Source organism: Heterocephalus glaber, unplaced genomic scaffold (genome assembly GCF_053883595.1).
Source record: "Heterocephalus glaber isolate CG9 unplaced genomic scaffold, H.glaber_assembly_v1.0 deba00001226, whole genome shotgun sequence".
Classification (NCBI taxonomy): domain Eukaryota; kingdom Metazoa; phylum Chordata; class Mammalia; order Rodentia; family Bathyergidae; genus Heterocephalus; species Heterocephalus glaber.
In genome coordinates, this window is record NW_028258219.1 from 195,130 (window position 1) to 208,704 (window position 13,575).

Sequence of the window (13,575 nt, forward strand, 5' to 3'; positions counted from 1 at the left end):
TCAAAGACAGTGTAAATCATCAAAAGAGTAGAAATTCCAATTCATGAGCCTTAATCTGGGGTTTTTTAAATTACTCACAGGAATTTTTTTAGTTTTCAGTAGAGAGAGAGGCCTTACATACGGCTTTTGTTAGATTTATTATGAGACACTTAACATTTTTGATTGAACAATTTGAACTTTTAACGCCTTAGTCCATAAAGATCACCTTCTTCTTCGTGGGGAGTTGATGCATGGGGGTCACACATCTTCGCTCTTTTTCCATCCCCATCCACCCTGCCTCCCTTCTTCTCTCAGTCCCCTCCCGCTTGAGGAAGATCCATCTCTCTACTTCCTATTATCTACCTTCTATTTCACTCTATTTATAGATTGGGTTTCTCACATAAGATACGAGCTAGTTAAGCTTGTGTGTCCAATTTATTTCTCTTAACTTCATGGTCTCAGGATGCATCCATTTTCCTACAAATGACTGAGTTTATCTTTCTTTGTGGCATTTTAAACATCTCATTTCCTAATGTTTATTTGGAATACACTGTAGTTATTTTTTAATTTCAACTTTGTATCTTCTGATCAAATGTCAACTTTGCATCCCAAGGTCTGCGTTGATTCCTTCGGTCTGTGACTAGTGAGAGTTCTGCTCCCTCTTTTCCAGTACTGATGGCTTTAATTTATTTTTTCTCACCACACTGGCAGGTGAGGCCACAAATACACTGCTGAGCTGAAACAGAGTCCTGTGGTCCTGGAGAGGGCGCAGGGTCTCCAGGGACTTGTGAAGTCAGCTGCAGGTGCTCAGCGGCCCTTCCTGGATTTAGCGAGTTCCCGGCCACCCCTGTTTACCAGGAATGTCAGCTATGGGACTGCGTTTTGTCTACAGGGAGATGCTCACAGCACTCCCTTACTGCAGTGCTATTTCTTGGTAGATCTCTTACTTTCCTGTCAGGCTTGGGGAACAAGGCCACGCTGGCCTCATCAGGTGACTGGGCACTATTTTCCTGTCAAGTCTATCTAGAATAGAGACTAGCTTCTTCGCCCTAAGTGCTTGATAGAAGTCACCAGGGAAGACCATAGGAGTTTTCTTTACAGAAAGAGTTATTTTAGCCAGGCGTGGTGGCACATGCCTGTGATCCCAGCACTTGGGAGGCTGAGGCAGACAGATCACTGCAAGTCCAAGGCCAACCTGAGCTACACAGTGAATTCAAGGCCAGCCTGGACTACAAAGCAAGACCCTGATTCAAAAAAAATCCTTTTTAGTGAAAAAGAAAGAACCTTTTAATGAGTTCACGGTTTCTAATAGACATGTTTTTCATCTTTTTCTTTGTGTCTGTTTTGGTGATTTGTGTTACCAGGGCACACTCGTTTTTCATGGAGGTTGTTAACGTGTGTGTGACACACCACAACATCCCTTCACAGTCTTCCTCTGTCCTGGGGCCTCAAGCGACTCCCTCCTCCACTCCTGATACCGGGGGGCTCTCGACTCCCTTTTCCACTGACCAGGCTTGCTAGAGAGTACCACTTGGATTAGTCTTCTTAAAAACCGGTGTTTACCTGCATTGTTTTTCTCCCTTATTTGTTCTGTCTTGAATTTCAGTCTAATTTTATTATCCCCTTTATTTGGCTTCTTTTGGTTTTAATTTCCTCCTCTTCAAGTTTCTTGTATTTATAATTGACATGTAATAATTGACATGTACAACTGATATGTAATAATCCAGGTTTTCTCTTCTTAGCTCTGACAGGAAAAGCTAATTTATCTTTTTGTTTGTTTGTTTATTTGTTTTTTCAGTATAGGGGATTGAACCTATGGCCTTTACACTGAGCAACATTCCCAGCCCTTTTTAAATTTTTTATTTTGAGACAGGGCATAAGTCTCTCTGTCACTAAATTGCCCAGGCTACCTTGAACTTGAGGTCCTCCTGCCTCAGCCTCCCAGAAAGCTGGGATCACAGGGATACATCACCACTCCCAGCTTTGAGATAACTTATTTAAACATCTCTTCTTTTCTAACACGAGTGTTCATACCTAAAAATACCCTCTGAGCACTGCCTTTGCTGTATCTCCCAAGTTTGGATAGGCGGTGTTGCCACTATCCCTCTGGTAAAAATATTGCATTGTTTACCTGTGATTTCTTTTCCAAACCATAGATTATTTAGAGCCTTGTTGTGCTGTTTCCAGATATCTGGGGCACAGTGTAAATATCTCAGTTTTTTATTTCTAATTTGTGTCTGTGGAGGTCAGAAATCCCAATGCACATGAGCTTGGTTCTGGGTAAAGGCTGGGGGCCTGGCCTCGTAGGCCAGCGACGGCCTCGCTCTGCACCCTGCAGCCCTTACAGCAGCGTGTCCTCGGCTGGCCGCGGCTGAGGCAGAACAGGCTGGGGGCGTTGTGCCTGCCTCTGTGTCTTGCACATGTACGGGGCTGTCTCCCTTCCGTCTACTTTTCCTGCCTCATCTCCAAGCGTGGCCCCAACCCTGCTCCTCCTTCCGCTCTGCCCACGTCCCCCGAGCTGCGCAGCCCTGTGGCTGTGTCACTGCACCTCACCTGCATGACGATGTGCCGGAGCCTGCCTGCCCTCACAGTGCTGGCCTGCGCACAGGTGCGGGTGCACAGTCTCTGTGCCCAGGGCTGTCACGCAGCTCTGCCTCCTGTGAGTCAGAGGTGCCCCGCAGAGCCCACCGTGGCCCAGATGTGGGCTCATCCTCTATCTGAGCCCTGCAGCCTTGTGTGCGAGCCAAGGGTGTGCTGTGGTCACAGGTGGGGATGCCAGGAAGGCCCAGCCACCCTCCTCCCGTCTGAACGCCCCACATGCCTGGCCTGCTCCAAGTGGACCCTGTCCATGGTCCCAGGGCTGGTGGCGGCACCATCACTGCCCCCGTGAATGTGGCCCCCAGAAACACTGAGGCACAGGGGCAGTGGAGGACACAGAGCTGGGCGTCCCCAGCCAGGGGCCTCGGCCCTATGAAGCCAACACCGCGGATCCTGGGACAACACAGCCTCCTTTTGGGCCTGGTACTCAGCGAGGGTTTGCTAGGGATGCACCGGTGCCACTTCATGGGCACGGCTGGCACCGTGATTGCGTCTGGCATGGCCCAGTCCAGGCCCAGTGAGCTCAGCCCGGCTCACAGCAGACCCCGGGCCAGTCCTGGAGTGAATGGGCGTTCAAAGGGAAATCCGTGCGTTTACAAAGCACAGTGTGGCTGCCACGTACCAGACCAGGGACCTGTGCGGGGCAGGCAAGGCCTCAGCCAGAAACAAGACACTGAGTCCAAGGCTTCCGCTACCAGGCAGCACTGCAGATGGTGGGAAGCCCCTGCACCCGGAAGGAATAAGGGTGGATGGCATTACGACTTGCCAGGTACTGACCCAGCTGGGTAGTGAAATTCACTGAGAAGACCAAGAGGAGGAGGAGCCAGGCCACCATATCGGAGCAGGAGGTGAGCGTGGGGTTGGATCAGGGCTCTGGGCCCTGGTGACCCAAGGAGGAGCCGGGCCGGCCCAGGCCCCATACTTCCACTGCCCACTTACTGTGGCCTGGGCTTCTCTGCTCCCTTCTCCGAAAGCCTCGGAAGGAGTTTGCCCAGCCACCATCGCACACAGTGGCGGCCTGGAGGCTCGGCGGCCCGGTGTCACCTGCACTCATCTTATGGGCCTTGGCTAGGGCCGGGGACGAGGCCAGGCCCCTGTCGTCTTGGGCACCGCCTTGGTGCACCAGCCTTGCCAGCCCCTCCCCTCCTGGCGAGCCTGCCTGGGGCGGGACGCTGGACACTGCCCGTCGCCGGGCGTGTTAATCTGGTCCTTCGGGCTGTGGAACAGCAGTGGCTTCCGCGTCCCTGGGCCTCCCCCAGCACAGCTCTGTCTTTTCCTAAGTAGGGCCACCCTGATTCCCACTCAACACCCAGGTCCTCGCTGGGCGACCCGGCCTCTGGGTCCATCGTGAGTCAGACTGGGCCTGATTCTGCCCTCCACACACCTCATTCTTGAGGAGGGCACAGTGCATGTTATGTGCCGTGTGTGGTGCCAGCTCTGGGATGGGTGCCTGCTTTTGTTGCAGGGTTCCTGTCACTCGTAGTCATCGTCCCTGAGGACACGGGAAAGGGAAGGGTGTGGCATGTGCTGGCTATGGGCAGAGTCCCCTGGGCTGGGCAGCTTCAGAGGGGAATCAGAGGGCGAGGGGAAGCAAGAAGGGGAAGTGAACCGGGAGGGGTGTGGTGGATACCAGGAGGGGACCCCTGGCCTCCCAGGGGCACTTCCCCTGTGACACGTGGGAGCGGCAGGCATCTAGGGCAGATGGCTCAGGGAATGGCAGTAGGAGCCGTGGGAACCCTCTGCTGGCCTCGGTTCCTCTGCAACTAGGACGTGGGGACATCCGGGAAGGGGTCATTCTCAGAGCGCACAGGAGGTCGGTAATGCCCCTGCACAGGAGCCTCCTCTACTCATAGGTTTCTGTATTCCCGCTTAGAGACAGTGTGGAGCCCCCTCCCTGTGTGTACGAGACATTACTTTCCCCAGGAGCGATGTCCCATACTTTATCACCGCGGGGTGGCATGGGCACAGGCTGGACAAGCCCTCCAGCTCTGGTCCCTGAAGACACACGGCTTTGCTGACAGCATCACACGTGGGTCACCCCCGGTCCCAGGAGGCACACGCGCCTTCACCCCAGGCCCTCGGCTGGGGCTGGGGCCGCTGCCCGGCACACTCAGACTGTCCCAGCTGCCCATTGGGCAGCCTTCAGCATCCTGGGGACAAAGCCTCTCCACACCCCTCCAGGAGAAGCCCAGCCCTGCAGCTCAGCTGTCCGAGCTGCCCAGGCTCTTGGTCTTCCGGAAGATGCTCTGCATGGCTGTGACTCGGTCCTTATCCTGGATGGTGAAGACCTGGAACTGAGGCGGGAGGCGAAGGTCACAGAGACGTCACCACACCTGCCAGCGCCACAGAGCAGTGCTCTGCCCTCCTCCACTGGGCTCCTGCCCCAGGACTCCGCCCAGAGGGGACCCTCACACCCGGAAGACCCAGCCCGGCCCAACAGGTCCCTGCCGTGGAAAAGGGGCCCCTGGAGCCATGCCTGGAAGTCTGGCCTCCCTCCCGCTTCCTCCCTCCTCTCTGCTTCTCGGCTGCCGTGAGCAGCCCAGGCCCTTCCTGCCTTGGAGCCAGCTGACCATGGGCTGAAAACATGAGCAAAGTGGGTTCTGGGGGCAGGGCAGTTGGCAGAGAGTCGCACCCCTGAGAAGCAGTCCTAAGGACTCGAGCCCCCAGGGCCACAGTGTGCAGAAATGGGCCCTGGGGCCCAGAAAGGCTGCATCTCATGAGGCTGGGCCTGAGCATCGCCGCCTGCAGGCTGGGAGGTGCACGCCGCCCCGGCTCCTGAGCAGGTGGCCTGCCTGACCCGGTCTCCCCGTCCCAGCCCTCCTTGGCTCCATCCCCGTGCCCACCCTTGAGGGACCCTGGGCCCGAGGAGCCCTTCAGCCAGCTGGCCCACCTTGTCCAGCAGGACATCGAAGTAGGCCGTGGCCCAGTAGGCGGGGTCGCTGGCCGGCAGCTGCAGCAGGGCCCTGACCCCGTGGCCCACGCGTGGTGGGGGGCTGTGGCCCAGGTGCGTGGCGTGGATGCACAAGGCGGCCTCCGGCTGGCAGGCAAAGCCCTCCACGTGCCGGTAGATGGTGCCAAGGTCCAGGCTGCTGCCCTGCAGCAGGTCATCCCCGGCGTGGAGGAAGTGTGGCAGGGTCCTGGTGGCCAGGCAGCACAGCAGCACCACCAGCACCCGGTACACCGAGCCCTGCAGCTCCGCCCAGTCCTCGGGCTCCGGGAAGAGGGAGCAGGCCCACAGCAGCACTGTCTGTGGACGGCGGCCAGGTCAGGCGTCAGGCGCGCAGCATGGGCAGCCCTGCTCCAGGCCTCTCCCCGGCCTCTGTGCCTCCCGCCTTGTCTGAGTGAGCCAGGCCCTCCCCGCCCACTGTCCAGCCCAGCAGCTCTGGGGCTCCCATGGCCTCTGCTCCTCCACCGTCACGGGGCCCCTTCTCCCTCTCACCTCCAAGCTGGACCTAGGTCCTCTGCGGGGGCTCCCTTCAGTCTCTGGGCTTTCCTCATGCCCCTCTGCTGAGCTCCTACTCAGGCTCTGCAGCCCTACCCAAAGGCCCATCCCTGTGGCATCAGGGCAGTGCAGCCCAGTGCCCCTCCCTCCTGCCTTGAGGCCTCTCTCCTTCCACCCAGCACTGTCCCCCAGCACTGTCCGCTTGGGGATCAGGAGCACCCCTCATGTACTCCACCCGAGTGCAGGACCAAGAGGGCAGTGAGTGAGCTGGGGACAGCGCTAGGCAGAGCTGCGGTCTGAGCACAGGCCGGGCCCCTCTCCCTCCACACCTGGGCCGGGCCAGGCCCTCAGTCCTCGGGCACATACCAGGCAGGGAGCCTGGCAGTGACCCACAACCCACAGCCCCACAGCCCCAAGGCCTGGTGGGGCTACGCCCGGCCCTGCCGCTCCCTTTGTCTATAACTCCCTGAGGGACCCACCCTGCCCCTGACCAGCTCCTGGCCCAGCCCAGCTGGCTCCGCCCAGAGAGGCCCCGGGCTGGGGGAGGCCGGCTCTGAGGGCCCAACTGGCGTGGACCTGACCGCATTCCCAGGCTGAGGAAGGGACGCACCTGGGTGCCCCGCCCCGGTGCCCAGGTCTCGGACGCGGGCAGGTGAGGCTCCCCCACACCTACCTTCAGGTGGTCGAAGGTCAGGCCAGGCTCCCGGCTGCCATCCCTCCAGTGCTCGTGGTTGACCCGGTCAAGGAGGCAGAGGCTGTCCAGGCGGTGGCCCTGGAGGGTGCCCACCTCCCCAAGCAGCCGTGTGAGCAAGTAGCTCGAGCAGACCCTGGAAGCCAGAGCCCCGTCAGGCCTGGGCTTCGCTCAGACCGGGGCCCCGCCTGTCACCAGCAAGAACCCCCAGGGCGGTGGCTCCTGATGTCTGTCCAGGACTCCTGAACCCCACTCCTCGGGAAGGCTGTGCCCACCCGCTCCCACCTTTCTCAGGGGCCGCCTCAGGGCATTCGCAGGAACACCCAGCTTGCAAACACCCGCGGACGTGGGACAAAGGGAGCCCCTGGCCAGTCTGGTTGGGCAGTGGCCTTGGTCCCTGGGCAGAGATGCCACGGGCCCCAGCCTGGCAGGAGTTTTGGCTGCATCCAGGGCCCCTCCAGGAAGCCAGAGCCAGCTCTGCTGGCCACCAGGGGACAGCCAGTGGCTCAGGATCCCCCACCTGTGCCCATACCTGTGGGCACTGCCCACCTGAGGAGCCCACTGTGTGCCTGATGGGTGGCCAGGGTCTGGCACCTGCACTTCATGCCACCCACCCCAGCACTGTAAAGCCCACCCTCTCATCCCGTGCAGGAAATGCCTCTGCTCAGTCTTTCGTGGCAGCAGGTAGGCAGTCGGCAAGCCTGGGCATCCCTCCTCTGCAGCTGGGATGGGCAAGGGTCCCTGCAGGGCTCACTGAGCCACCAAAAGGGGCCCAAGCAGTTTATAGGTGTCACCTTTACCAAAGGAACCAGGGAGGAAGCCAGTGCCGCCTCAGGCATGTGGGCCAACTGGGCATCCACCCATGCGGGTGCCCTCCTGAGTTTGCAGGCCCCAAGGACAGAGACTGGAGGCGCCACCAGAGGCCAGGCCAGCAGGGGCATCTGTTGCTCAACTGGGTGAGGATATCCTGGGAGCAGGTGGAAGGGTGAGCAAGCCTGGCACTCGAGTCTGACTCTGGGCACCTTGGCACACAGAGCTGTGACGGCCTGGCATTGGCCCCCACCTTGCCCAGGAGCAGACTCTGCCACAACTGCCACGGGGTGCTCAAGAGACCCCGATTCCTCTAGGGGTGCCGGCCACTCCATAGGAACCCTGGGCTGCAGCCCCTTCTCCCCTGTTCCCCAGGACCCAGAGTCCTGGGAAAGGCATCTACCGTACCTCCAGTGCTGGGCGCTGGTGGGCACCAGGTCCACCCCATGGCTGACAGTCCTTTTCAGGGTGCCCTCAGGGAACCCATGTGTGAAGCGGGCCCCATCCAGTCCGGGCACCACACACTTCCTCCTCAGCACCGGCACGATGTTGAAGTGAATCTTCCTCCAGCTACTGGACACCAGCAGGGACAGGTGGAGCTGCTCCTCCTGCAGGCTGGCAGCACTCAGCGAACCTATGAGGACTGTCATCAGTCCAGCACCACCCCTACCACTGCCAGGCCCCTCCACCTGTGGCCCGCAGTGCCCACAGACCCCTCTCACCCCCCGTCAACAGCAGGCTGTGCCCGAGCCAGGACGCCTCTCCTGGAACAGCTGCCTGCTTGGTGACTTCACAGCACTGGAGACCCCAGCAGCCTCACTGTGAGGCCCCATGCCAGCCACACTGCCCATGCCTGTGACCACCCGCTCAACCTGGACTCAGGCCTGCCCACCATGAGGCAGGGCCCAGACAGTGCCCAGGATGAGACTGGCCACCGCCCTGGCCTGGTGCCCTGGGCCGGGCTCTCAGAACAGGGATGTGACTCCCGGAGCCCACCAGGCCCTGGACGGCCCCGAGGAGCCCAAGCCTGCAGCCCTGAGCTGGGGCAGTGAGGAAGAGGCCCGAGGCTGCCCGCCGAGGCTGGTCGGTGCCCAGCACCTTCTCAGCATCCCGGAAACACGGTGGGTGCCTGAGTGCCCCCACATCCCACCCCTGGGCCTGGGCACCCAGATGCTGGGGAATGTGCGGTCGGGCTCCCGGCAGGGGGCCTGTGAGGACAGACAGACGAAACTGCCTGGCCCCGCTGGGATGGCATGGCTGGAGCCCTGCTGATCACAGCCTGCTCCTCCTCCCTGCCCCTCCCTATGGCAGCGCAGCTCCAGGGACAGCTCTGCCCTCACATCTCAGGGGCGGGGCGGGAGAGCACAGTGCGTGGAAGACCCTGCGTCCAGGCTGGCCCAGCTGCTCTGCGAGATGACAGTGGGGCCTGGATCCCACTGGCACCTGCCCGCCCTGCATCCCAAGCCCCATCTCCCGTCCCCCGTGCCCCGTCGACAGGCGCCCCCTTCTGGCTGAGAGGGCCCCTCCAGCGCAACCAGAGTCCCTGACGGGGGGGGGGGGGGCAAGCCGCCTGGGGCCACTCCAGGGCAGTGTGCCTGGGGCCCTCTGGCTTTCTGCCTCAGAGCCCCTCCTTCCAAGACCAGTGCCAAGAGGGAGGAGGGCAAGTGCCGCTCAGGAGGCGGTGCCCACACCACAGCCCGGGCCACCACTGCTCGGTGAGGACGTCCGGGACCGTGGCCGGGACAGACTGGGCGGGCATGCCCCGATGGAAGTCCCCAAAGACGAGCCCCGAGAGGGGACAGCGTTCTCACCATCCCGGCCCTGGGCCCTTCGGGACGGGCACCCCTCTGGGGCTCAGCTTCCCCATCAGTGGTCTCCAGGCCCCTCCCAACTCAGCGCTTTTGGCTCTGACATCCACAGCCACCCTCTGCAGCTTTGTCTCCTCGTCTCTGTGGGTGCCGCTTTCCGACCGTGAAGTGGCAGCTTGGCAGGCCCACTGTCCCAGCTGGTTGCACCGGTTCCTGGGTGGGGGCAGCCTTCGATCCAGCGGCTGCATGCTGCCCTTATTGGGTGAGCTTGGGGAACCAGGCCTGGGGTTTTCTGCGTGCCCAGCACATTCATGGGGACCACACAGGCCTGGGGGCCTTTGCCTCCCAGCCAGGGGCATCCTGGGCATGTGAGGTGACACCCATTGTCCAGAGTGGCCCAGAGCCTCTGCTCACCAAGCAGATGGCAGGGCTAGGTCAGGAGGAGGACAGAAATGGTCCTGCTGGGCTTCTGCAGCCATTAGGCTGGGAGGTGACCAGACGCGCCGTAGGCTGCAGGAGCACTTGGAGCCAGACACCTAATGATAGTCTCCAGATACCCAGGGTTCACTCCACAGCCAGGCCCCCTCCAGGCAGGGCTGGGGAGGAGCTTCCCTTGTGGTGCTGGAATCCAACCAGAAGCCCCAGGCCTTCTGGGTCCTACACCCCCTCAAAGTCCAGTGCCTGGCTGTGGACTCTGCTGGTCACCACTTCCTCTGGCAGTGGAGGATGGGGGCAGAGGATCTATTCCAGAGCCAGGCCAGGCTCCCAGTGCTGGTGACCCCAGCAGATGAGCTGCCCACCACACTCTTGAGCCCCCATGAGGACTAGGAGGACACCAAGGAGGTGACTTGATAGTTAGTCCATGTGAGGAAGTGACAGCAGCCAGCCCCACGTGCCTGAGCCCACCAAGAGAAGCAGGACATTCTGTCTCTGTCCCTGGTGCCTGGCCAGGAAAACCAGACGTCCTTGCCCTGACCCCAAGAGGATGGGCTTCAGGATCCCCATTGTTCTGGCCCCTGCACAGCCTACACTCTGTCCTTCCAGTCACCCCTGCTGAGGGAAACTGGCTGCTTCTGGCCCTGATCGGGGGCTGCCCGTCCGGCACAGTCCCCCAATCGGGTCAACACGATGCTGAGCAGAGGACGAGCCCGGTTCCTTTGTGCATTCAGAAGTACCCCACCCAGGTATAGCACAGAGCTCAGGACGCCAGTCAGCAACTCAGCCACAAACTGGGACAGAACTAAGTACACAAGAGCCCACATGTACACCCTGGTGTGTCCAAGTGAATGCACAGGTGCACACACAGCCTGGTGCCCTGTGCCAGAGGCTGGAAGAGGGGTTGGCCCTGAGCATTGTTGCAGCAAGCCTTAAGCAAATCCAGAGCCAGTGGCCCAGAGCCATGCGAAGGGCCCCATGGAGCCAGTCAGCCAGCAAACAGCACCTGGTCAGTTACGGCCTCAGGAATAGTACCGTCCAGAACACACGGCTCGCAAAAGAAAAAGCAAAGCACAAGAAATGCACACATTTCCCTAGAGGGGCTTGGGGCTTGGGCAGAGCGAGGTCAGGCAACACCTGTGCTGACACGCACACTGACTGTGCACACCATGAACACACACACATGAACACACACGCGTGCACACAGACGTCGCCCCTATGTGCACAGGCACAGCAACCCACACCTGTGCACACACGCAGTGGGCACAGTCCTCCAGTGTGCACACCCATGCAGAGCACACGGGAGTGCACACACAGCGTGCAGAGGGGCCCCGGGTGGCTACCTGGCGCGATGAGGCTGTGGTGCTTGCAGTGCACCATGGCAGCCACCAGCAGGTCCTTGAGGACGTGCAGGACCTTGCTGGGCATGATGTAGCCACAGCACTTGGCATTACCCTCCGAGCAGGCACTGAAGACATCCTCAGCCATCCACGGCTCCAGGCCAGTCGCCTCCCTGGGGATGCCCAGGCGGCAGAGCAGGGGCCCATCCCCTGGCTCAGTGGCCCCCAGCTCCTCGATCTGGAGTGCATTGGCGTCCACCTGCAGCAGCACCTGCATGTCCAGCGGGTCCTCTGAGGAGCGCAGGGCGAACTGGAAGGCCTCTAGGTGGTGGGAGTAGTCCACGAGGAAGCGGGCGTCCAGGGCATGCACACGCTCCAGCAGGGTGAGCAGGACGTCCTCGGCACGCTGGAAGTCCTGCACGCGGGATGCCTGCCGCGACCGGATGGCCTGCAGGTAGTGGTGCCACAGGGGCACCTGCACAGCCATGGCTGGACAGGTGGACAACACTGGGGACTGCTTTGCCAGCAGTGTGGACGCTGGGAGGGAAGGAGGGAGGCACCTGCCCAGGGGAGCAGCAGGTGGGGCCCTCTCTGAGCAGAATTCCAGTGACAGTGCCAGGTGCAGGTTGAGTAACTGAGTGGCAGCCAAGGCTTTGAAGTGGGTGAGTCAGTTGCCAGCGGTTGGGAATGTCCTGGGGGCTGTGTGAGCCAGGCCTGGTCACCGCCCCCTGCCTCCCCCCAGACTGCCCCGCAGGCCTCAGGCTGAGACATCGTGTGTCACTCGCTCATGCTGGGAGCACGTTCTCCCCCATCCCATCCCAGCAGCAAGGCGTGGGGTCTCTGGAAACCAGGCCCTTTGCCCAGCCTCTCTGACTGGTTGGGGGGACATAGGTGTCCCCAGGCTCAGAGGAGTGGCTGCTCAGGCCTATGTGGGGCTGTGGCCTACAGCAGCCTAGAGAGCTGCAGTCACTAGGTCCCCTGCACCTGTGCCAGCAGAAAGGCAGGGGCCTCAAGGTGTGAGCCCTGCCCTTGGCAGCTGTCGTCCACCCGCTCAGCCTGGGCCCCCAGCGCCCCCCGCCTTCCCAGCAGACCCACCACCCACCTGGCCCAGGAGCCGTGGCAGTCTGGCTCCACCTCCCTGGCTGAGAAGCCTCCTCCAAACACACACACCTGCCAGGCCACCTGCCCACTGTGCCTCCCTGCCTGAGCCGGGCAAGCCCTGACTGGTAAGCAGGAGCCTGACTGGTAAGCAAGAGCCTTCCTGGCCGACCCTTGGCTTTGGCTGGCAGGGTACAGGGCGCTCAGCCTGCAGTGTGCGCACGACAGACGCTGCTAGGCAGCCACCGGGCCCAGAGGGTTGGAGGTGGGCAGCCACCGCATCCTGCTGCTTGGAAACCTTGAGGCCACAGGTCCCTGCCCCACACCTCCAGGGGTGAGCGCGGGCTCCCTCTGGCCCAGCCCAGCCCCGTCTGCCAGGGTTGCCCGGAGCAGCATGCTTGTTGTCATGGTCTCTGTCTCCGTGGGACTCTGCAAGGGGACAGATGGCCTCCTCACACCCTGCTGGGAGCTTGGGCTGCCGCGTCTGGGCCTCAGCGGTGTCTCCAGCCCTCCCTGCCTTACTCCTCACGACGGCAGCCCCACACTTGCCCGGGACTCAGCCACCCCTGCCCCCAAACTCCCAGGGCTCTGAGAGCTGAGGAAGGCGCTGCCCAGCTCCTCACTCGCCAGGCCTCGCCCACTGGCGTCCTCTCGCTGGGGCTGGTAGACACTGGGTCCCCCAGACTCGGCTCTCACCAGAGCCTCCCATGGGCCAGGCTGCTGCCCTCACCTCGGCCCCTCTGGCAGTGGCAGGTGCCACTATCAGCCCCCCTGGCTGGGCAGAGTTGGCCTCCTCAGGGCGTCCTGGAGCCGGGCCAGCACCTGCACCAGTGTGGACAACACTTGGAAATGTGGGCAGGTGGAGTCCCCTGGGAAGCTGGATCCTCCCTGCCTGGACCTGCAGGGACACAGCGGGGACACCAGAGTCAGCAGGGCACAGAGGACAGGGCTGCTGGGGAGGCACAGTCCCACTGCACAGCACTGGCCGGGAAGGAGCTGCCCTCGAGAGCCCGAGGCCCCCAGGGGCAGTGCGGCCAGCACTGCACGGGGCCAACCAGGTCCCATCAGCCTCAGCAACTCCGGCAGCCTGTGGGCTGCACCCAGGTCCCCAGGAGCCCAAGACAGAAGTGTTGCTGGCCAGGAGCCTCCTCAGCTCAGATGGCTTCACCTACCTTGGTGGCACCACTCTGTCTCTGTCTCTGTCCTCACAAGGACCCCTGGGTGTGTCCACATCCCCTGCCTCCACTGAGGGCAGTCAGGACAGCATTTGTGGCCACCAGACAAGCCCAGCAATCTGTGTCACCGTCCTCTATCCAATCACAGTCCTCCCTCTTTTGCATGGCCAGCTGCCCTGGCATGCCCCACACCACCACA

At 61.4% G+C, this 13,575-nt stretch overlaps 1 protein-coding gene across 3 annotated transcripts; it reads right to left on the minus strand.

The window, feature by feature from the left end:
• Nucleotides 1-4,421: 4,421 nt before the first annotated feature.
• Nucleotides 4,422-13,575, minus strand: Mab21l4 (mab-21 like 4). 3 transcript variants are annotated; one of them, XM_087210830.1, is made up of 7 exons: nt 13,374-13,575; nt 12,932-13,099; nt 11,218-12,630; nt 7,929-8,154; nt 6,693-6,846; nt 5,468-5,824; nt 4,422-4,871 (listed from the first exon to the last, which is right to left on the minus strand). In XM_087210830.1, the coding sequence occupies exons 3-7, from the start codon at nt 11,588-11,590 to the stop codon at nt 4,779-4,781; spliced, it is 1,203 nt and encodes a 400-aa protein (XP_087066956.1). In that variant the 5' UTR covers nt 11,591-12,630; nt 12,932-13,099; nt 13,374-13,575; the 3' UTR covers nt 4,422-4,778. The 3 variants fall into 3 exon arrangements, with proteins under 3 accessions (XP_087066956.1, XP_087066955.1, XP_004868523.1); XM_087210829.1 differs by having other exon boundaries at nt 11,107-12,630; nt 13,374-13,572; XM_004868466.3 differs by lacking the exons at nt 12,932-13,099; nt 13,374-13,575 and having other exon boundaries at nt 11,107-12,896.

Excerpts from the sequence above, each read along its gene's own strand:
- Mab21l4 (XM_087210829.1), bottom strand. The coding sequence starts at position 11,590 with ATGGCTGTGCAGGTGCCCCTGTGGCACCACTACCTGCAGGCCATCCGG. Across the intron at positions 6,847-7,928 it reads ACCAGCGCCCAGCACTGGAG|GGTCTGCTCGAGCTACTTGC; the intron begins GTACGGTAGATG and ends TCTGGCTTCCAG. Across the intron at positions 5,825-6,692 it reads TGACCTTCGACCACCTGAAG|ACAGTGCTGCTGTGGGCCTG; the intron begins GTAGGTGTGGGG and ends CGCCGTCCACAG.